The sequence below is a fragment of the Hydra vulgaris genome, chromosome 05 (genome assembly GCF_038396675.1).
Source record: "Hydra vulgaris chromosome 05, alternate assembly HydraT2T_AEP".
NCBI classification, from domain to species: domain Eukaryota; kingdom Metazoa; phylum Cnidaria; class Hydrozoa; order Anthoathecata; family Hydridae; genus Hydra; species Hydra vulgaris.
Window position 1 is genome coordinate 25,570,001 of NC_088924.1, and position 24,560 is coordinate 25,594,560.

Genomic DNA, 24,560 nt, shown 5'->3' on the forward strand with positions numbered 1-24,560 from the left:
ATGATGGACCAGGAGAACCGACTTGCAGCCAGATTTATGAAGATGAAGATAATGAACTTCTTAAATATCAATTCTTTTTTGACGGCTATGAACATAAGTTCTCTCAAAATGCATGCTGTAAATAGTCACCAAGAGTTGCTCTTGGTAAAAAGAAACATGTTCAAAAAACAGTAAAGGTAGATATTGCAAGGACTTTAAATAAAGATCCTGATCAGTTAAGCCAAGAAGATTCTTCAGACTTCAAGATTTCTTCAATAAATTATCTAAGGAAGTTAAATGTAATGCAAATGATATGGATATACTTACAGCAAAAATTAAAGAAAAAAATGTTAACTTTCAAATCGAATCAGAAAATTCAATTACTACTGGTTCCAATACCTTGATCTAACAAATGTATAGAAAAAGAATTTAGTGTTACAGCAAACTGCTGCTGAAAAACAGTATTTTATCTTTCCTTGAAAAACAAAAAGGAAAGGAAATACATCATTTGTACTTATGTGTATTTACTGTATGCTAAGTCTAAAGCCAGTTATCCTGATATAAAGACTTGTTTTTCTCACTTTTGTAATAAGGAGTTTGTTATATATAGAACCATAAGAAAAAATTTTAGAATCGTATCTTTTAGGCATGTCAAGATATACTTTTTTTTGTATGAGGCATCAAAAAACTTATAAAAAGTATTGCACCATTTTGAAATCGAATTTTCATAAAGAAACTTTAATTTTTTTGTGTTTTAAGTATCATTTTTAAGTTCCTCTCTCTAAAAAATAGTAAGGTACAAATTTTCAACGCTATTGAGCAAGTATTTCATAAGTTAAAGCAATTTGTGTTATGTAATTAGCTTAAAAAGTAAACAGCACTGTAAAATGTAATCAAAAAAGAGATTGGGACTGAGTATCGATATCTCTGAAACTGTAAGAAGTCAGACACTAAAATTTGGAGTAAAGTTTTTTTTTTATTAATATGAGCTTGTATTCTGAAAATTATCAAAATCTGAGATGGCATGGTGCCAAGCATGAATTAAATTGAGCTGGAATGACCCATAAGACATTGGCTTTTAATGCAACATAAGATTTATGACAAAAAAACCATGTTATCAGTTTTAGCTAACTCAATTGAGATTATATAAAAGACCTATAAATTTCTTATCATAAAAATCTTTAACTTTTTTAGAAAATATTTAATATTTGTTCAATGTGTATAAATTTTACACTAAAAGATGCAGAATTTAATTTTAAACAATGTTTATTCTATGGCATTTTCTTGAAACATCTAAAATTTAAAAGTTATTTACAGAAAACTGAAAACAAATAAATTTTTTTTTCAATAATTGACATTTGGTTGTTTTTCAGATACATAATTAAATAAATATCATTAATATGTCAACAACAACAACAAAAAAATGCAACAGCAAATAAATCAAATAAATACATTGCGGATGAATACCTTAAACCTTTAGAACAATTTCCTTATGATAAACTTTCCATTTTGAAACAAGTGCTTGAAACTTTATTTCAAAGACTAAAGGAAAGGCAGTGTTCAGAAAGATGTAGAACTGTTCTATCTTTGGGTAAATTATGTTCAAAAAAGTCACAGTTATAGGCTTTGATGGCAAGAGAGAGGCAACTCTTGTGAATTGTGAAATCAATGAGAAATATCACATTTCAACATTTCTGGAGGAGTATTATGTCACCAGTGATATAATATCACCTGGCTCACAAGTGATATTATATCACTGGTGAGCCAGGTAAGTAATACTAAGTATCAAACACCTATAAATTATGAAAACTATATTTATAAAAAATTCTGTACAAGATTTATTAGAAATTATTTTTAGCTGACTTTTACCTTGATCACTTCACATCTCAAAGTGCTAAGGGAATTGATGCAACTTGAAGGAGTATTAAAAAAACTAGAAGGAACAAAGTTTCATATAAGACTGAATTTAGCAAAGCCAGATGAAATCAATGTTAATACTGGTCATTCACAAGACTCCATTAGATATTTAAAAAATTTTCTAGGAGTTCCATTACAGTGTGATATTTACATTTTGTATCTAAATGAGTTTCCTTTATGGCATTTTTTTAATGAAAAATGATGGACCTACCAAGGGGCTAGATACACTTTCTGGAGCCATTGGCTCACAGCTGAATGTTTCAAAATGGAGTGCTGCTAAGTTTAGGCCAATTCCAAATCCAAAATTTGTAATACAAGACAATAATGTCATTGGTCGACTGACCAATGCTATGCTTATTGCATCTGTTGAGGTATAATTACAGAGAGTATAGATGATTTGACCTTTTTAGAAGTTGAACCTATGAACCAGTCTTGTTGTCTAACATTAGCATGCATAATCTTGCGCTATTATGTATCTATTTTCAAATCAACTAAAAATCTAAAGCTAATTGCAGAATTTATTGTAAAGGCTTTTTAAAATTTTCCCAGTTGGTTATATATTTAACAAATATTTAGTTTAATGTAATTCATAGAGTCAATAAATTTCCTGATTCAAATTGTAAGAACATTTATTATAAGTTTATAGATAATGAAAGTTATTTTGTTAATAGTGAAAATTTTCTCATTGAAATATTAGTTGGCAAGGATGAAAAGAAGTCAGAAGGATAGCATTAAATAAAATTTTGCATTTAAAAGGCCTAATAGAAGACTTTCATGATGAAGAAAATGATTTTGTAGGGGGAACTGTTGAGAATGATGGTGACGATGAAGCCAATGTTAGTGAAAATTATTATCCATCAATGAATAAATATAAGAGATTCTAAAATCCAAGATTGATTTCAAAGTTGTATTTTTAATGACCCCAATTTCTCATTGGCACACAATTCCACTGGTTTTGAGACTGATTGAAGAAGATAAAATACTTGAATTTATTAAAAAAAACCATTTAATTTTAGACATAAGTGTTACAGCCAAAATGTTGAAAAATATGTAAAACTTGTTACAGTAGATTCAGCATATGTGGTTTTCTTCATAAATCACTGACATTTTCTTCATAAATGTGTTTTACAAATCAAAGACCAGGTATTAGAAGGAAATACTTTTTGATTTGTTAAAAAAATTTTATTTTTTCACCCGAGAAAGTTTTACCATATTTTGTTGTCATAAAAAAATAATTGGTAAACCAAACCAGAATTTTTTTTTTATGAAAAGGTTGTCTGCCCTAGCCAAAACCCTGAGTTGATGTAGCAGCAATCCATTAAAATAAGTAAGAACATGTGTCCTTACTTAATTGACCTAAATAAATGTTAAATCTCCCTTCAACCAATTTAAGCATGTATTTTTTTAACTTATGATATTTATCAAGCTATTTTAATCAAATTACTTTTATATTACCTAAATAATATAATTATGTAAAAAATAAAAGTTAAAAAATTTTTAAATTAAAGCATTTTTAAAAAATGTTTTATTTTAAAACTTTTTAAATAATTATGAACAGTTGTGTATATATATTATGGTGGTCCAAAGAATTGAAGTTTGAATGAAATGGAAAAAAATTAGGAAAAAAAGAAAACGATGCTATCATGTAAAAGTATGCATTAACTCATTCTAAAACATTTTTTTAAGTTAAATTATATTACATTATTTATATATATTAAAAAAAAAATCTTTAGCATTTATTGACCTATTGCACTTCTTTTACATTATTTACATCTTGGTTGTCGATTTCATCATTGCTTTTTGAAACTTTCTTATTGTCAAAGGTTGCTTCACTTTTTATCTCTTGTGTAATCAATGAAATTTGAATGAATGAAATAAAGTTTAGAAATTCTATTTTATAAAGCTTTTTTTTAAACATCTTTGCTTCCAACAAGGCTGCAAGCAACCACTAATTAAAGTAGGAAGTTACTGGAAGAGAAAAGATAAAGATTGTAGAGCAAGATAACAAATGACGGACAACTTAAAGGATTGCAAATTATATGAATCAGGAAAGCAAGATGAAGGAAGCAAATTCCAAAGAGCTGATGTTCGAGGAAAAAAAACTAGATGAATAAGCGTTTTTGGAGCACTTAGGAACAGTCACAGATAAAAGATAAGACTTGATTGAATGACGAGTAACACGAGAATGAATTTTAGTAGATGGTACAAGAGACGCTAGCTCTTTAGAGCAGTTCCCATTATAGTATTTGTAGAAAAGAGAAAGAGAAGCAACATTAAGACGATGTGATAATGGTTGGAGGTTGACTGTAAGAGCAGGTCCAACTATGTTTACAATGTGTTTATGCACCTTGTCTAAAAGAGAAAGGGCATCATTAGAAGAACCGCCCCAGATATGGCAACAGTATTCCATACAAGGCCGGATTTGAGATTTTCTAGAGATAGAGAATAGAATCGGAAGTAAGAAAGTGTTGAGCTCGATAAAGAGATGCAACCTTAGCAGATGCTAATTTTGCAACTGATTCAATAAATGGTTTCCAAGAAAGATTGGAAGTAAGAGTTAATCCTAGAAGATGAAAAGCAGATGACCCATCAAGTACATCACCGTTCATAAATATAGAAAGATCTAAATTATTGCGATAATTAGCTGAAAAAAATTGAATTTCATCTGTATTGAAGTTCACCAGCCACTGTGAGCCCCATGCTGTAGCAGAAGTGAAATCCTTTTCAAGCTCAAATGCCCCCTCCAAGCAATCAGAGGGTGTTGGTATTTTATCACGACAAGAATAAATGGTAGATCATCAGCAAACAATGCCACCTTAGATGTGAGAATATCTGGAAGATCATTAATGTAAATTAAAAAAAGTATAGGGCCAAGGATAGAACCTTGAGGAGCCCCTGAAGTTACAGAATAAGAAGAAGAGTGCTGTCCATCAAGGACAACTTTTATACTACGATTGGAAAGAAAGAATTCAATAATCTTAAAGATGTTGCCAGATACACTATAAGAAGAAATCTTATGGAGAAGACCAGCATGCCAAACTTTATCAAAAGCTTTGGAAGTGTCAAGAGCCTTAACCTCTCCATCTTATTCTAATGCACGATAAAACATATCAGTTATTACTGTTAGCAAATCAGCTGTAGAATGAGAAGATCGAAATGCATATTGATGGTCAGAAAGTAAGTTATTAGATTCAAGATGAGAAATTAAGTGTTAGTTAATTAAAGATTCATAAACCTTGCTTATGATAGGAAGAAGACTAATAGGATGGTAGTTAGACGAATCAGATCGCTCTCCAGAATTTTTGAAGATAGTGATAACAGATGCCACTTTCCAGCAGGCTGGAAAACAAGACTCTGATAAGCACTTGTTGAATAGTTTTAAGAGTATAGGCGACAGCTCCGGAGAACACTTCTGCAAGACAATAACAGGTATGTTGTCCGGGCCACAAGCTGTAGAAGAGTCTAGGCAGGAAATCGCTTTAGATACAGAAGCTGGAGTGATATGGATGTCAAGCAATGGATCAACCTGTTTGTTGGCAATATCAGGTAGAACGCAACTAATGGAATCAAAAGATGATATTGATGAAATGTTTTTAGCAAACAAATCAGCTTTGTCTTTAGGTGAGGTGACAAAGTCTGAACCATACAAGAGAGGTGGAATTAAAGATTTGCCCTTATTATTAATACTATTAAAGATTCTCCAGAAATCACGAAAGCCTAAGTTTTGAGATGAGATACAAGATTTCATGACCTGAGAATAGCGGGCTTTGGCGTTAGACAAAACCTTTTTACAATGGTTTCTTGCAGTAATAAACAGGTGTCTGTTTTCTAAGAAATTGTTTTGCTGATAATTATGGAAGTAACGGTTTCGATTGGCAATTGGTTGATTTCGATTGGTTTTTCCTCACACAGCAGCACAGTGTGAGGAAAACCATGGAGGAGAGTGAGGCTTGACCTGGAATCAACGAGAGGGAACAAAAGATTTCATGCCAGCCTGAATCCACGAAGTTATATAAGAACCACATTTGTTGACAGGAAGACAAAAGATTTCTACCCAAGGGCCATCACGAAGAAAATCACGGAAAGAATACCAGTCAGCCTTACTGTAGTTGTAAGAGCTACGATAATAGGGGGATTCAGGTGATGAAAAAGAATGATTCAGGTGATGAAAAAGAGTTGGAAAGTTGACTATTTGAGTTAGGGATTGAGAAAGGCAAAAGTTGTGGGCTTTAATGCCTGCAGAATCACTGACACTAGAGCCAAGCCATTCGGAGTGGTGAGCATTAAAGTCACCGACAACAACTATATTAGCTGATGGATAAAGAGAGAGGGCTTGGTCAATATGATCAGAAATAACATCAAAAAGAGTGCAGTCTTGAGATGAAGGAGAGTGATATAGAACAAAGAGAAGGGCAATAGAGTGAAGTGGTGCTAAACAAAAGCGTATAAAAGAATAGTCTGTAGATTCAAACCTAGTTTCACAACAAATGGGTGAATGCTTACGAATGTAAATGCCCAGGTCAACCATGTGACTATTGGAGTCTTTACGAATTAAAGGATAACCATCAACACTAAAATCGCAATATGAGACAGCTGAACTCAAATTAGTCTCACAAAGAGCAAGTAGGTCTGGTGAACTTTGCAAGAGATAAGACTCAACAGAAGAAAAGTTACTTCGAAGACCACGAATATTAGTGAACGATAGATTTAGAGAACTTGGTGATGATGATGGTTTTTTTGTGTTTTATAGTTTTTGGTACTTTATTCATTTTTAAATTTGATTGAAGAACCTGACTCAAAGCATAGATAGTACTCAGAACACTGCTTAATAGCCCAAGCAATTGCCTCATTACTAGTAATAAACCCTAAGCTGTAACAAAGGGCTCCAAATGTGGCCTCCACAATGCACACCAAAAGTACAAACAGGGACACCATCCATGCGCAACATGGCACTGTTAATACTTTGATATTTTTCAGCTGTTGATGGAATGAGCCTCTCTGAGAGCTACCACAGAGTTTGGGAAACCTGACTACCAGCCGGCCTCAGAACCATAAAACTGAGTTTTAGAGCTGTACCCTCATTAGGAGATAATGGAATGAGTTGCCTAGTAATAAAAATAGAGACACAAGCAAAACCCATGCATTGAGTCAAGAAGATCCAGCATTCAACATCCTAAACTGGAAACAATGTATTAAAAATCCATCTGCGCCAGCCTAATAGATGAAGAAGGTGTGCGAGGCTGGTCAACAGATAGAATCTGTTTACCCCTTAAGCTCATCTTGTTCTATATAATTTTCAGAGAGTTTTAGTAAAAGTTTGAAACAAATTGGATATTATTTAGAGGCCAGTGTAAATTTTGACTTTTCATGGTCAAAAAAATATGGTCAAAATTTTTTGGGGAATTTTTATGTTTTAATAATAAAAGTTTTAAATAAAAAATGTCAACTAATTAAGAAAATAAAACATTTCAATGATTGTTAGATTTTAATTATTATTCATTTAAAAAAATACCGGCTGTAATAAAAATACTGACTTCCTTATTAGAGGATGGATAAATCTATCGCTGGAAACATTAAAGCATAGACTGTTTTTGATCATCCTCTTTTTTGAGGAATTTGTTATATTTAAGTAAGAGCAGTGTCAGCACTCTCATAGACGAATTTCTTGCTAACTGAATTCTACAAATTTTGATGAAAAGCACTCTAGGTGTTCTTCTTTCTTGTATTAGTAAACACTTTAAAGAGACAAAATGTTCTTTGGGTCACAAACTTTTTAAAACTATTGAAGTCTGTGCCACACAGCATGTGTGGCACAGACTTTAATAGTTGTATCCTGTATAAAGAATGTATCCTCTTTTTAGCTGTTCTCACTTTGCTTCAATTCATATTCATATAATCTAAATGATCTTTGATTGTGCAATTAATACTGTTCTTCATAGTGAGGTTAACTTCCAGTTGGTAAAAGAGGACGCAACAAATGGCTTCACTGTAGCTAATTTTGCTGAAAAGAATCAGTATCCTTGCTGACAAGTCAAACTTCAGTAGAGTCTCTTGTTGCAGCTGTTACTTGAGTACTTACAGTACTCAAGTACCTATGGATTAAAAAAAAAAGATTAAATAGTGTCATAATATTACTTTTGATAAATATTGCCATACTTATTAAAACAATAAGTGTTTTAAAGTCTGTGACGGATGAATTGATAATGATACACTTATCAGTTTAATAGACAAAAGATTGTTAATTATTTATAGTAACTAATAGTAATTATGTAATACATGTATAATAGGTGCATTAAGCAGTTGATTAATCTTTAAACATTAATAACCTTTTTGTTTATCGTCTGAATAAAAATTTTAAAATACTGTATGTTTGGTAAAGTTTCAATTTTTAAAGGTTGTTTGCTGACGACAAGATGGCTGCTGTTTAGAATTTACACAAAAAACTAAAGCAATTACTTTAGATGGTGTCCAAGAAAGGCTGCTCAGAAAAATAAAACTAAAAATTATGCATAAAAACACAAAACATTGTGATTTCTACTAATTGTAGATTTTAGATTTAAAAGAGTTGTAAAACTAGTTTGCACAAAATATTGAAATCCTGTTAACCCCTAAAATTGCTCAAGTTAGTCAATTCTTTGTATGGTTATTCTTTATATATAATATAAAAATAATTATTTCATAAGTTAATATTTTCAAATGGTTCCAAAAAGACAAAAAAAAAGTATATACAAATAAAATAAAAGCAGAACTTTTATATGAAACAAAGTAAATGTGATAGAGATAAATATACAAATATACTTATGATGGCAGTATATATACTTATGGTGGTATTTTAAACAAAATATCAAAACTGATGTAGTGTTTTTGCATTTTCAAAATGAAAATCATTTGATGAAAAAAAAAATCAAAGCTTATGTTTATCCTTTTGTGTGCAATTTTACTTTTTGCAAGAAACTCAACCGGATAGCATCACAGTTAATATAACTTCTTTTTTTTTCTTCTAACATTTATAAAAACATGAATTGATATATGTATGAATGGATTAATGGTCTCATTGAATGGTACTTAAATAAAATAGTGGTATAGTGCTTCATAAATAAGAATAATTGAATATGATCATCACATACTGATAATATAGCGCTTAACTTGTTTACTAGTATAGTGACCTCATTAGTCAATGTTTAATTTTCAAAGATTTAACTTTTAAACCTCTGAAAAAAAATTTTAAAATCAAATCTTAATTTTTATTACTTTCCCTAAGACTAGGGAGTCACTTAGCTCTTTTAATATGAAATACAAACCTTGATGAACAAGGTTGCTGCACAGAGAAACAAGTTGAGAATAGTATTACTAGGAACATACTGATTATTAAAATTTTAACTTCTTGCTTGTTGGTCTTCCTGCTTCTTTTTGGTTAAAACAAGCAAAGTAATTTAAGCACTATACTACTAGCAATGTGATGATCAAACTTAGTACTTCTTGTTTATAAAGTAAGTACAACCACTATGCCATTAAAAGAAAAACTAATATCTTTGCTAAGTGAAGTTAGGCCTTTGTCCTTAGGGAGCTAAAACAATACAACAGTTTTTTTATCACACATTTCACTAGTTTTTTTTATCTCTTTAACATTGGTCTAGATTTCTATCACTTTAACGTTCCAATAGATTTCTATCACTTTAACATTGCAATAGATTTCTATCACTTTAACGTTGCAATAGATTTCTATCACTTTAAAAATGTTCACTTATGTAACCAACAGCTTATATAATTTAGGATTTTCCGATTCTCTGCCAAACATGTTTAGGAGACAATCCATATGTGAGAATGGTAAGTTTTTTTTTATGCTTTTGACATTTTGCTTTAGTTGTTAGCACTAATATTTAAGTATACAACAAACTTTTTGTTTTAAAAAAAATTAAAAATTTATACATTTATATTTATATCTTAATTTCTTTTTTTTAACTAGCTAAAAGATAAATTTGGTAAAGAATGCAAGGTTAGTTTGTTATTATTATTATTTTTTATGTCCAAGAAGTGTAAAGAGTGAAGATGAATAATTATAAGAAAAATAAATAAAAACATCTTTCAATTTTTATTGTATTAACAAAGAAAAAACATCAACAAAGATTTCTGATATCAAAACATTTTGCACTCGTTGTTTGTGGCTTTATTATAAAAAATGCTTAGTCACATCTCTGTAACATTTCTTTTTTCCTATTTTATAGTTTAATGTATTTTGTTCCACATTTTTAAATTTAATATTCAATTTGAATATGTGTGTAAATGTGTGTAATTATACAAGCCTTGTTTTAAAGGATTACACAATACACAATTTCCATGTGTTAAACCAGAGATGTAGTCAAGACAGTAAAGACCAAGACATTTGGGCTCAAGGCCAAGACTGAATACTTCAAGAACAAGACGTCAAAAAATCAACCTAAGACCAAGATTTTGAAAGTTTTTACAAGACCGGGATCAAGACTTAGGTTCTGAGAAGTCCAACACAAGTTTTTTTTCTTAAATTGTCCTAACATAAAAAATTTCAATTAGAACCATGTCAAACCAATGCGACAAACTCTTATTGAGAGCGGGAAGTTGTGGTGATCTACGATTTGTTATTAATAACTAATCCAAGAAAGTAAAAGACAGTAGAGGTCCGAGACCAAGAACAATACTCTAGGCTTTCAAGACCAAGACTAAAACCAAGAATTTAAAAACTATTTTATGCCTAAAGCAATTTCAGTTTAGCAAGTTTTTAGTATTTAATTAGTTTAAAGATGTCTTTTAAGCGGTAAGATAAAAGAAGTAATTAATGTTATAAAAACCACTTTATTGTTTAAATGACAATTATTTAAAAAGTTTTTTACAAAAGTTTAAACAACAATTACGTTCTATATAAAATCTATTGATCCAGAAATTGATATAATAATATAAAATCTATTGATCCACAAATGAAATAAATCCAGATAAAATTAAAAACAAAAATTTAATTTCAATTATAATTTTATTTAAAAATATTACTAAATATTTTTTAGTAATAAAATTTTTATTTTTTCTTGGAAAAAATAAGCTTATTTTTATGGCAATAATAGTTTTTAAATTTTTGTTTTTTTACTAAAAAAAAAAATTCCTCGTAAACGTGTTCTAAGATTGATACACTTTTTATTATCATACATTAAAGTTTTTTTTAATAAAGCAAGTAAAAGCTCAACCATAGGTATTTTTTTCATAAAGCAAGTAAAAGCTCAACCATATGTATTTTTTTCATAAAGCAAGTAAAAGCTCAACCATATGTATTTTTTTAATAAAGCAAGTAAAAGCTCAACCATATGTATTTTTTTAATAAAGCAAGTAAAAGCTCAACCATATGTATTTTTTTCATAAAGCAAGTAAAAGCTCAACCATATGTATTTTATTAATAAATGGAAACCAAAAATAATTTTTGCTTTCATATCAAAATTGCTGGTAAAGTAATTAAATAGAGTTTATATTTTTGAAATAAGTTATATTTCTTGTCTGTTATTCACTATCTTTAAAAAAAAAAAAAAGTCATTGATTGCAAAGCCACAATTGCAAATTTAAGAAATTATAATAACAAAAATTTAACATATTTTAATTCATTTATACTAATGTTGATAAAAGTAAGAAATTTGTATTAAATATTTAAAAAGCGTAGTATTAAATTTAGTTATTTGATATTATAAAAAAACTTTTTAATGTTGACTTAAAACTGTTATTAAAAAAAAAGGTTTTAAGTTGACATTAAAAAGAATGGTTTTCCTATATTTTATTTGTTTGTTTTTTTAAGAGGAAAGCAAAAATATAAATTGCTATCTTTTTGTAAAATATATTTGTATAATTTTGATGTAACAAGTATATATTGTTCCTATATAAATACGTCTATGTAATGCATGCGTATGTTTATATACACTCATTTGTTGGTTTGTTCATGTATGTGTATATATGTATCATTACTTTTACATCGCTTTTTTAATTATATATTTATATTTATTTGTTCATTTGGCTATGCCAACCTAACTTTCGAACTTAAAGTTTTTGAGGTTGGCAAAAAATTTCTGACCTTGTTTCTTTGTTTTATAGTAAAACCTTTGTGTTGAAATATTTTTGCAGACCTGATGTTGACCTCTAACAGTTTAAGGTCGACAGTTTTTTGCTGACTTCATTTTTCCTGTCATTTCCATGTCCACGCATAAGTTTTATTAGTAAATTGCTGAGAATGTTGTATTGGACCAATTTAGAAGTGACAAGGCAAGGTGTTAGCCTGGAATAAATTTTTTACCACGTTTTTGCGGTATATATTTTGTAGAACAATAACAATAAATAATCCCAATATTTATTGTTATTGTTCTACAAAATATTGGGAATTTTTATTCAAATTGTCATATTACTTCAATAAAAAGGTCAATGAATTTTGTGAGTTTTAAACCCATTGGGAATTCCACGACATATGTGGTGCTATTGGGCTGGCTACACCCTGCAAGGTTCAGGGATTGAAACCCTTTATTGGGTACTTTTTTTTTAATGTTTTATTTAAAAGTAGTTTTTTTGTTTTTCAACTATTATTGTTTAATGTGTACATAATATGCATTATACGTATGTATTGATACAATGCGTAATGATTTATGTATGCATTGTATTAATGCGCTCATATACTTCGAGTGATATAGCCATAGTCGCAGTGGAGTGTACATGCATTGACTGACTTAGATAGGAATAGGCACACTGGATGATACATGCATTGACTGAGGAATTAGGTTTTCGCAAGTATTCTTTTAAATAAAAAATGGGTATTTTAATATTTATATAGGGTTCATAAATTAATTTAATTTATATCTAAAAATTATTAAATTAAATTACGCTAGTTTTTTAGGTGAAATAGTCAAAATATTTGATAACTAATTATGTTTAAATATGGTGTACTTATTAAAAAAATTAATTGTTTGCACCTAAAAATAATGCCTACCTAAAGAGAGGAAAACTTCTCAAAATAACGTTTATGTTTTTAACAAAAATAATAAAGCAACCAATTTATTTACCTAGAATAGATACTTAATTTACTTAAAGTAAATAATTTACATTAAATAAATAATTTACCTAAAATAAATAATAATAATAAAAAAAACAAATTGTAATGAAATATAAGCAAGATATAAAAAATATAAAAAAAGAATTAACAGTTTTGCATAATATATTTAAATAAAATAAATCTATTTCAAATTGCAAATTAGAACAAAATAAAAAAAAAAGTTACACAAAAAATAACGTATGGAAAGTTACAAAAACAAATATGAAAAGCAGAAATCTGAGTGGAAAACTTAATGAAAAAAATATAATGTAAAAATAAAGAAAAATATAATGAAAATTAATAACTTTAAAATTTACATTTTGCTCTGCAAAAAGACATGTCTAAACACTTTAAAAGTGGAAGCATTTTAAATTTCGAAAAAGCATTTCCAAACTTCAGGTTTTAAAATGCTGGCTTTATTGAATTGATACTTCAAGATAATTGTGGAATTTTAAACAAATGCATCCTTTTAAAACACTTTCAAAAATTCAATAAGTCTTACAAACCATTATAAAATGTATATTACCAATGAAAGAACCAGATATGAAAGGATTCAAATTAAAAAACTGTGTTGTGATTAAAATCTATTTAACACCATCCTTCCAAATGAAATAGTTTGCAAACATGTCTAGATCTAGATGGTGACAATGATGTACGTTGAAAAAACTCAAAAAATTGAGTTTATTCAGCTAAAGACCATCTTCAACCAATGGGGTTTAAATGAACTAACATGTTAGTATTGCAATCCTATTGGTTGCAATCCTATTGGTTGCAATCCTATTTTACTAAACATTAAAATAAATAAGATAAAAGTTTATATTGCAACATATAACTACATATTGCAACATATAACTAAATATTGCAACATACATCTATCACATAGCAATCATTGAGACATATTTCAAAGTTAGATCCGTTAATTCAATCAATGATTACTTGTAGTTATGGTTTAGTTATACACATTAAAATTGACTTATGAATATTAGACATGAATAGTTGTTGCCCTATAATTTTTAATAAAAATTAAAATAATATATATCTACTGTAAATACTAATTATCTGTTATTTTTGTTAATTACCTGTTGTTTTTGTTAATTTAATAATTTGATAAAAAAACAAAACTGTAAATTAAGTTATAAAACAAGCTTTAAGAAAAGAAATTGATAAATATAGTAAAAATTTGTTTTACTCTACAATTTTATTGTTAAAAATTAGAAAATTACAGTTATTATTATATACTTTGTAACTTGGATACTTTTAATTCTACGTTAAAATGTATCATCAGATTTTTGATGCGCTTTTTTATTATAACTCTACAGTTACAATAATTAAAACAAATTAAAAGCAATGTGTGTTGTTTTTTTTTATATGAAATTTATTTATATATATTTTTTGTTTTTTGCTATATTTTTTTTTAATCATTTATTTTTATTTTTTTATTTAACTTCTGTAATTTTTTTCTTTATACTTTGTTGTATAAAATTTTTTTTTTTTTTTTTTAATAGTTAAAGAAATTTATATTATTTATTATAATAATATTCTATGTTTTTGCATCAAATTATAAAAAGATATTTAAACATTTTTTTTGTGGTAATATTTTAAAATACTTCTTAGATCTGTGTTCGACCATTTACCATTTTTAAATGGTGCCCAGGTGCTAAAATGCGATACAAAAAGACTGAAATATGTCAAACTTGCGCAAAACTAAAGAATGTGTGCCAGACATGTCTGTTAGATCTTGAATATGGTACTTTTGTTGAATTTTTTTAAATATGCTATAGAAGTAGAAATGATGTAATAAAGTAAATAATTTGATAATAATGGGTATATAATTTTTAATTAATCCAATAATTTTTATTTATAAATAGGGCTGCCCATAGAAGTTCGTGACAAAGCTCTTGCTATTGCAGACACATTGCCAAGATCGGATGTAAATAAAGAATTTTTTCATCAGACATTAGAGAAAGAGGTTTGTTTTTATTTTTGTTGTTTTAACACTATTGATAAGTACTATTGTAAAGTTCTCACACATTAGTATTAGTGTAAAATATTATTAAAACAGTTAAATGTTTTAAATACATTTTTCTATTGGTCTTTAAATTTGAAAGTAGATAGTTTTCTTTTCTAAATACTTTATGTGTTCAAAATATCTTGAATGCTATTTATTGTTAACATTCACATTTGTATTTTGTTGTTAAAAAAAGTTTGATAGAAATTTAAGATATTTTTTCTGTCATTACATCCAATAAACACCAATTATCTGGGTACTTTCAAAGCTGTGATAAATTGACCCAAAATATTATTTCTTTTATATATATATATATTTCTCGAAAAATTTATTTCTTTTGTAATATTATTATACTTTTATTTTGCTTATAAAAATATTTTCACTTTTTTGTTAAGGCTTGTCTTTTTTTTTAAGTTGTTGTCACTACTCTGTTATTATGTTATTGTCACTACTCTGTTTTTACGTTGTTGTCACTACTCTGTTATTATGTTATTGTCACTACTCTGTTTTTATGTTGTTGTCACTGTTCTGTTCTTTATGTTGCTGTCACTACTCTGTTTTTTATGTGATTGTCACTACTCTGTTTTTTATGCTGTTGTCACTATGTTTTTCTATAGAAATATCAAGTATATTCTTGTAGTGCTTACCACCTGAGTGATCTCTGGCATTATTAAATAATTATGTATTTTTTAATTCCATCACTTTTTTTATGGTACCTGCGAAAAAGTGACAAGCTGATGCTATATTTGTATTACATGTAAATAATTTTTAAGTACAATTACATGTAAATAATTATTTAAAAATATAGTAATACATTTAATTACTATAATAAATATCTAAATAATACCAACATAGGTTCACATGTATTGTTGATTAAGGATTTAGTTGCACAGTTATAACAGTGTTATGATCGGTGATATCAGTGATATCACCATCCACTGAGTGAGTGGTGGTATCAGTGATATGACTGGTGATATCAATGATATGATTGGTGAAATCAGTGATATCACTATCCGCTAAGTAAGTGGTGGTATTAGTGATAAGATTGGTGATATTAGTGAAATCACCATTCCTTAAATGAATGGTAGTATCAGTGATTTGATTGGTGATAACACCATCCACTAAGTGAGTGGTGGTATCACTGATATGGTTGGTGATATCACTATCCACTAAGTGAGTGGTGATATCACTATCCACTAAGTGAGTGGTGATATCACTGATATGAGTAGTGATTTCAGTGAGTTTCTATGATTTGAAATTTATTAATAGGGATGAACCCTGTCATTTTTAGATGTGCATGAAATGTTATTAAATTTATTTATATCATTATTGTTATTAATGTTGTTAATATAATTTTAATTAACAATATTATTTGAATCATTAACGATTACATTTATTTATGTAATCGTTAATAGTTAATACTTAATATTATATATTAATAATCCATTTATTTAGCCATAAAAAAATTAACCACAATGATAATATTTATTATTCAAACAAATAAATATTTAAAAAAATTAATCAAATTAATATTAAATAAAACAATACTAATAAAAAAAGAAGGAAAAGAATAAATAAGTTACAAGAATTACTGAAATAATGTAACACGAGTATTACTGACATAAGGTAACACAGGAATTACTTACATGAGGTAACACAGGAATTGCTGACATGAGGTAGCAAGAATTACTGGCATGAGGTAACACAGGAATTACTGACATGAGGTAGCACAGGAATTACTGACATGAAGTATTACTATAGTATGTAAATGGCATGAAAATATTAAAAATAAAAAATCAAGTTTTTAAAAAAAAAAAGCCATTTGATTAATCAACAAGTATATGACAAGTGAGAAGAGGAATGTGTGACATGATTTATGAAGCATTAACTTTTTAAGGAAGTTTTTGTAAATTAAATTTATTAATCAAGTTAGGTGCAAATTACGTTTTTATATATTAAATAAATATATATTTTAGTTAGCAAATACAGATGGTACAGTTGCTGCTGGAACTTTGGGTAAGTCACAGGCCGCTAGCGACTTATTAATGAAGTTGGCGCGCACAACACCCTATTATAAAAGAAACAGACCCCATATCTGCTCATTTTGGGTTAAAGGTGAATGCAAGCGAGGAGAGGAATGTCCCTACAGGTAACAAATTTTTTAAGTGAGGCACTTTTGGAGTACCTTACCTTTGTGTATTTTTCAAAGAGATTATCTAGTAAAAACTCTATTCGTTGAGCTTCATGTTTTAACATTAAAGATGTGTTTAAACTGATAATCTCTTTAACTAAACATGCAAAGGAAAGGTACCTTTCTGTCCATTTTCTTAACTTTTTTTATCTACTTATTAAGACATGAAATGCCGAATGCTCCTGATGACCCATTATCTAATCAAAATATTAAAGATCGATTTTATGGTGTCAATGATCCAGTGGCAGCAAAAATGTTGAAACGTGCCGAGAGCATGCCAAAGTTAGAGTCGCCATCTGATAAATCTATTACAACATTGTATGTTGGCGGTCTTGATGAAAGAATTAAAGAAGATGATTTGAGGTAGGTTTTTTATTTGTTGTTTTTTTTTTAGTTTTTTTTATTTATTTATGAATTAATAAAGTTGACAGAATTATTTTGTGTGTGTGTTATATTTACAACTTTGACTCTTAGAAATTTTTTTTATCAATATGGTGAGATTCGGTCAGTTGTGGTGGCTTCTAACAAAAGTTGTGGCTTTATTTGTTATACATCACGTCAAGCAGCTGAGATGGCTGCCGAACGATCTTTTAATAAAGTGATTATCAAAGGAAAACGTCTTAAAGTACTTTGGGGTCGTTCTCAAGAGCAAAGAAGTGGTGGAAAAGATGAAAAGGGTGATAGACTTAAGGAATATCCGCCTGTCCCAGGACTACCTGACGGTATTTTGTTTTTTACAAAGAATTTGTTATGGGATTATGTTAACATATTTAACCTTATGCAAATGTTTTCTTATATGCCATTAAATATTTTTTACTTTATGAAAATGTTTTTTTATACAGCATTACCGCCAATACCTACAGAAGATGCCCCTATTATGGAGCCCCCAAATCTTTTTGATGAGTTGCCGTCTGAACAAAACGCATCAAATATTCCTCTACCTGCTGCTTATTCAAATGCTCCTCCAATGTTTTCGCCTCACATGAGCTCTTCTCATCCTCAAGGGATTCCGCCACCGCCTCCAAATATGGGTGGTGGTTTTCCTCCCGGTCCTCCCCCTTTTATGCAAAGGTTTCCACCTCCGTCTGGAAGTTACTCCAATCAAGTACAACCATCTGGTATTCGATTTTCCATTTCTAACGGACCTTCAATGCGTCATGGTTTGCATTATCCATCTCAAGATCCTCACCGAATGGGCACGGAAGGATCCATAGAAAACACTTCAGTACAAACACCTGTAATTAAATCAGTTCAAGAGTAACTTAACAGAATGTTATTATTTTATTTGTCTGATTTTTTAGACTTGCTTTTGTTTACTGGGAATATATTTTATTTCGTTTGTTGTTTTGTTGGTTAATGGATTTAAAATTTTGGTAAAAGATACTAGTTTTAAAAGATCGTTACTGTTACTACAACAAAAAGATACTTTGCTCTTAAATAAAATTAACTTTTTAATAGACAATTATTATTACAATTTTTCAACAAAAAAATAGTTTTAATAGTTGGCCGTTTAACTAGATCAACCGCCACACATTGAAGTCTATACACCTTACGAATGTTTAGTGTCATTTTAAAACTAAACCTAGTTTTTATTTTTCTAAAATTTTAGATAATAACTATTTGGATTTTTAACCGACAAATTTTGCTTTATATTTATATTTACTTACTATATTTACATCGAATTATAACATGAACTACCAATTTTTCAACACTAAATTTTTGATCGACTGAATTTTCGACCTACTTTATTTTTGATTGACTGATTTTTTGATCAACTTAAATAACTACGTCTATTCTGGCGTGTACTGGTGTTCAAAAAAATAAAATGTAAAATTTGGAGGCCTTCTTTTATTTAAAAGAGTACCTGGTCAAACGAAAACCATTGATCTGGAGAAGAAGAATCTTTTTTAAAAATAAAAAAAATTTAGTTTTTATTAAGAGTTTTTTGAATTTTTCTCCGTTTGAACCCATTTTATTAAATTGCGTCACATTGCTTTTTGGTTAATAATAGTTGAAGAAAATACTTTTTATATTTAAAAATTTGAACCATTTTACATTCCTTCGAAAATATTAAAATTGGGGGGAGGGAGGATAAGAGAAAGAAGAGAATCTAAAATGGTCGGGGTGAGTACGCTTTGCTGTGTTATGGCCATATTAATCAATATATAGCCACAATTTCAATGCATAATCACAATTAAGTAGCCTCCTCTCCAGTGGTCTTCTCGGCCTGTGAATCAACATAAAAAATTGAATTGACATAGAATTAACATAATTAAGTTAACTAACATAAAAAATATATATATATGTAAACTCCGATGCGTATTTGGAATAAAATATTTAGGAAAACGTTTAAAATACCGATTAATGGGTTGAAAATGAAAATCGCCGTTAGTCGGTGAAAAATTAATTTATCTGTTGAATATAAGTCGATTCGATATAAAAAATTTCTTGAATCAGCTAAAAAAAAACATTTTTATGGTCGCACGTTCATTCATAACAATCTCCAAAAAGTTGAGTACTTTATTTTTGTCTTCTTCGATATAGGAATCGTTTTCATCAATATTTGGTGCGCCCTTTTCAGCTAAAGATTCTTTGACTATAAAAAAATTCTTTTTACAAAAACAATCAATTACGACTAAATCTAAAAGTTGTTAAGGAAGAGCTGGCTTAAACATGTTGGCTTGTTGCAACTAAATTTCTTCCACACTTTATCATTACCGCTGCGTCATCGTGAGTTGAAGTAATAATGTTTTTTTGGATATCCAAATTAAACTCTGCCAATTTTTTTTACACTAATAAATTAGTTGTTTCAGCATTATATTGGCTTTTAATTTTAGTCAAACTTCAGTCAAAGGAATAGCAGATGTAATTAAATATCGTGATGATGCAGTCCATCCACTCATCAACATTTTCAAAAATACTAGAACGTATTATGTTCAATATATTATTCAATTATCTCCATTCTAATAATTTTTTATACATCTATCGATTCGGCTTTAAAAGAAATAATTTCAACAGAACATGCAGTTATCCCGATTTTTATATAAAATCTCTAATTATTTTGAAAAGTCTAAATATACATTAGGTGTTTTCATTTCGAAAGCATTCTATAATGTTGATCGTGAAATTTTACTACACAAGTTAAAATATTATAGAATAATTTGCAAAGTTATAAAATGGTTCAAAATTTATTTATCCAACCGTAAATAGTTTGTTTTCAGCAATAATATTTCATGTGGCGTTCTACAAGGTTCCATTTTGGGACCACTATTGTTCTTGATTTGTATAAATGACCTAAATATAACCTCGAATTTAATGAGTATCATGTTTGCTGATGACACTAACTTATTCTTATCCGATAATTTACAAACTCTTACTATGATAATATAATACTATGAATGATGAACTTAAAAGTATATCCAAATGGTTTAAATGCAACAGACTAGCTCTTAACATTAAAAAACAAATTGGGTTCTTTTCCACGCAGTCTCAAAAAAAGCATATTTACCCCGAAGTTTGCGGAAAAGTTTTATTGATGTCGAAATAAAAAGACATAATGTAACAAAGTTCTTAGGTGTTTTTCATGATAAAAACATTACATGGAAAACGCGTATTGGCTATATTGGTACAAAAATTTATAAAAATATTTGGATTTTATATAAAACCAGAACATATTTATGTAAAAAAAGTCTAACTCAAAATTTATCACTCATTAATTCATAGTTATTTAAATTATGCTAATTTTGCATGGGAAAACACTGAAAAAAGTAAGTTGAAATGCCTTTATCACCGTCAAAAACATACAATCCGTTTAATAAATTTTGCAGATTGATACACTCATTCCAAACCATTTTTATAGAAATGAAAGTTCTCAGTATTTATGAGCTTAATGATTTTAATGCTTTATACTTTATGTATATATGGAAAAATGACATATCGTTACCCATTTTCAAAGATCTCTTTTGTTTAAAACCAATAAATAAATATTCACTTAGAAATATTAATTTTATATATGAACCTTTTTGTCGAACCAAGTTTAATCAGTTTTGTATTACATATCGTGCACCCCAACTTTGGAATAAAATTATTTTGTCCAATATCGTGCACCCCAACTTTGGAATAAAATTATTTTGTCCAATATCGTGCACCCCAACTTTCGAATAAAATTATTTTGTCCAATATCGTGCACCCCAACTTTGGAATAAAATTATTTTGTCCAATATCGTGCACCCCAACTTTCGAATAAAATTATTTTGTCCAATATCGTGCACCCCAACTTTGGAATAAAATTATTTTGTCCAATATCGTGCACCCCAACTTTGGAATAAAATTATTTTGTCCAATATCGTGCACCCCAACTTTCGAATAAAATTATTTTGTCCAATATCGTGCACCCCAACTTTCGAATAAAATTATTTTGTCCAATATCGATATGCATTTTACTTTTCCCATTTTCAAATATAAACTAAAAAATTTAATTTTCTTCATGGATGATATAGTGAGATTTTTTTAATTGTAAATTTATATTTTCTTTAGAACTTTTATTTTTAATTACGTTTTATTTTGTTGATTATGTTTTGATGTGGTTTATATACACAAGCTTGTAAAAGATTCTGATGATAAGATTATTACGATCTTCTTTCAGGAACCTTGTTTGTGTTTGTGAAAGTAATTTATTTACTATGACAAAGAAACTAAAAAAAAAAAAAAAATCAATTGTAATTAAAAACTTAACATTTTGACCTTTAATTTTTTCAAGTTTACTAAAAACCTCTTTACTTTTAATTTTTTAAAAGGTTGTTGATTCACATCGTTACGGTTGTTTGATTTTAGACATTTTATATCCCTTCGATTAAACATAACCAATCACGGCTTTTGATTTACTCATAGATGTAATCACCAAGCCGTCTACTGCGACTTTTCTTGACCAAATCTCTTCTAAAGATTCTTTTTCAATTATAACGTAATTTAGTACTTTTTTATTTTTCAAAAGCTTCTTTTTTTCGACACAGCACTTCTTTTATTATTTGATATTGTAACGTTTTGATTAAAAACAATACGACGAAATAATTTCAAATAATTCTTTATTGCAGAGGTAAATGAACCTTTACGAAATATATTACATATTATATTTGTTACAAACATCATGATTGCTTTAGCTTCCTTTTAAAACTCAACAAAACACCAGATATTGTCATTTTTAACACAATAAAAAGTTATTAAATTATTATTTTCTCTTTTTACAAAATATGTATTATAAAAAAAAAAACAGTTGGAAAGATTTTAATTTTCTAAATTTATTTAGTAAGTTAAAGTTTTATGCCGGTTATTTGAGACGAAATATTCGGATATTGAATAGCGAAAAATTATTCGAATACAACCGATTATCGAGTTTGAATGCTCTATTTACCAGGTTCCAAACAAATTATTCAAAGTTTTCTAAAAAATCTGATTAAAAAAGCTCCTTCTAAAATATATTATGCTGTTAAAAATTTAAACAAACAGTAATCATTGGTTGTAAGAGATGCTGTTAAAAGTTCCTAGAAAATGAAACGAAATTAACTAAAACCATCCTCAGATTCCCTGCCACACATGATTAAAGCGAATAACAATATTTTTGTACATAATTTTCACTATTGTTGTATATAATTTTCAAACAATGACTTAAAAGTTTTTTAAACACTAAAAAAAAAACAGGAAAAACTACTGCGGAAAAACTTACTACGGAAAACAAAAAAACTAAGCAGTTAGACCTGATGAAATCAATGGTAACATAACTATAGATTGCTTCAAACAAATAAAATTCTTTTTAAAGTCTTAAAAACCATCAATTGATCATTCATTTTAGTTTTAATAATTTATTATACAACAATCAGTTTGGCTTTGAATAAAATTACTCAACTGAGTATGCAATTATCCAGTTAGTAAGTAAAAATTCCAACTCTTTTGAAAAAACTCAATTCATATTAGGAATCTTTATCGATCTTTTAAAAGTATTAGATACGTCGATCATAACATTTTGCTTTATAAACTTGATTACTACGGAATGAAAGTGTAACTATATGGTTTCAAAGTTATTTATCTAAGAGTAAACAATTTGTTTCTTGTAATAAACTCATCAAAAATAGTTTTTTAATGTTTGCTGCGGTGTTCCGCAAGATCCATCTTAGATCCTCTTTTACCTATTTTTATCTTTTTTAAAAATATATGCAAACAACATAATAATATATGCAAACAACACAATAATATTTACTATTGTTAATGATGCCTTCAAAATTTAAGAAACTTATTAGAATTTAATATATTCATAAGGATTTTGAAAAAAAAATCTTCTTCTGTAAGGCAAAAGCGCAATAATATAAAGTAGTAGCTGTAAACATATCAGATATATAAAAAACTTTTGAGTTATTAGATTATTTGCTGAGATATTAAGCCGGTGTAGGAGGTACGAAGTACTTAACCGGTACGGATCACTGTACAGTAATTCCTACCTAACGGTACCGATTACTTGACAAGTGACTCCTACCTAGGTGCCGGACACTGTACTTGGGTACCGAACACTTAACATTTTACTTTGCCGTGTAAATGTTTAATAAATATGTAAAAAACGTGGAAAATGATACTAGCATTATCAAAAAAAAAAAATTAAAATCAAACGTCTTAAATTTAGTATTTATCAAATTTTTTATTTTATGTAGTAATGTTTTTATATCAAATTACGATTATAATATAGCATATTTTATAGCCGTTTTGAAATGATTTAATAGATATTTATATGACTTTAATAAAGTGTGTGTGTATGTGTATGAAGTGTGTGTGTATAAAGTGTGTGTGTATGTGTATATATTTATATATGTTGTGTTTGTATGTATATATATATTTATATATATTTATACGTGTGTGTCTTTGTGTGTATGTGTTTGAGAGCCAATGAATTTATAAATGTAGGTTTATATAGTATTAGTTACTCTCCTGAGCGACCACTTCTATGTTCTTATTGTTATTGTTTTATTTTCATCTTTATAATTAACATTGTTATTCTTTTTATTGTTACTGTTGTTAGTTATTACTGTTAGTACTTATATACTTATTTTAAATGTTTGGCTACTATTATTATCTTTATAATTAACATTGTTATTTTTATTATTTTTACTTTTGTTAGCCATTGCTGTTAATTATTATTACAGTATTATTATTATTAATTATTTTTTTCTTTTTCTATTAATTTGCTGTTTGGTTTATATATTGTTTCAAATTTATGGTGAATATTTGTAGGTCGTCGCGTTTTTGTCAGTTACATAACTGTTTGTGACTGATCCTAACTTTATATTTTTTATAAAGTGAAATAAAATGATTGATTGATTGTAAGTATTTTATGA

The 24,560-nt window shown here is 28.3% G+C and overlaps 1 protein-coding gene across 1 annotated transcript in view; it reads left to right on the plus strand.

The window, feature by feature from the left end:
* The window catches only part of LOC136071917 (pre-mRNA-splicing factor RBM22-like), a 22,813-nt gene extending 4,290 nt beyond the window's left edge, over window positions 1-18,523 (plus strand). Inside the window, exons 2-9 of the mRNA XM_065797731.1 lie at window positions 9,670-9,723; window positions 9,863-9,892; window positions 14,597-14,729; window positions 14,851-14,951; window positions 16,967-17,139; window positions 17,344-17,544; window positions 17,656-17,903; window positions 18,024-18,523. Coding sequence (XP_065653803.1) covers window positions 9,670-9,723; window positions 9,863-9,892; window positions 14,597-14,729; window positions 14,851-14,951; window positions 16,967-17,139; window positions 17,344-17,544; window positions 17,656-17,903; window positions 18,024-18,442 — 1,359 coding nt within the window. The 3' untranslated portion in view covers window positions 18,443-18,523. The remainder of the gene's footprint in view (window positions 1-9,669; window positions 9,724-9,862; window positions 9,893-14,596; window positions 14,730-14,850; window positions 14,952-16,966; window positions 17,140-17,343; window positions 17,545-17,655; window positions 17,904-18,023) is intronic.
* The last annotated feature ends 6,037 nt before the right edge of the window (window positions 18,524-24,560 follow it).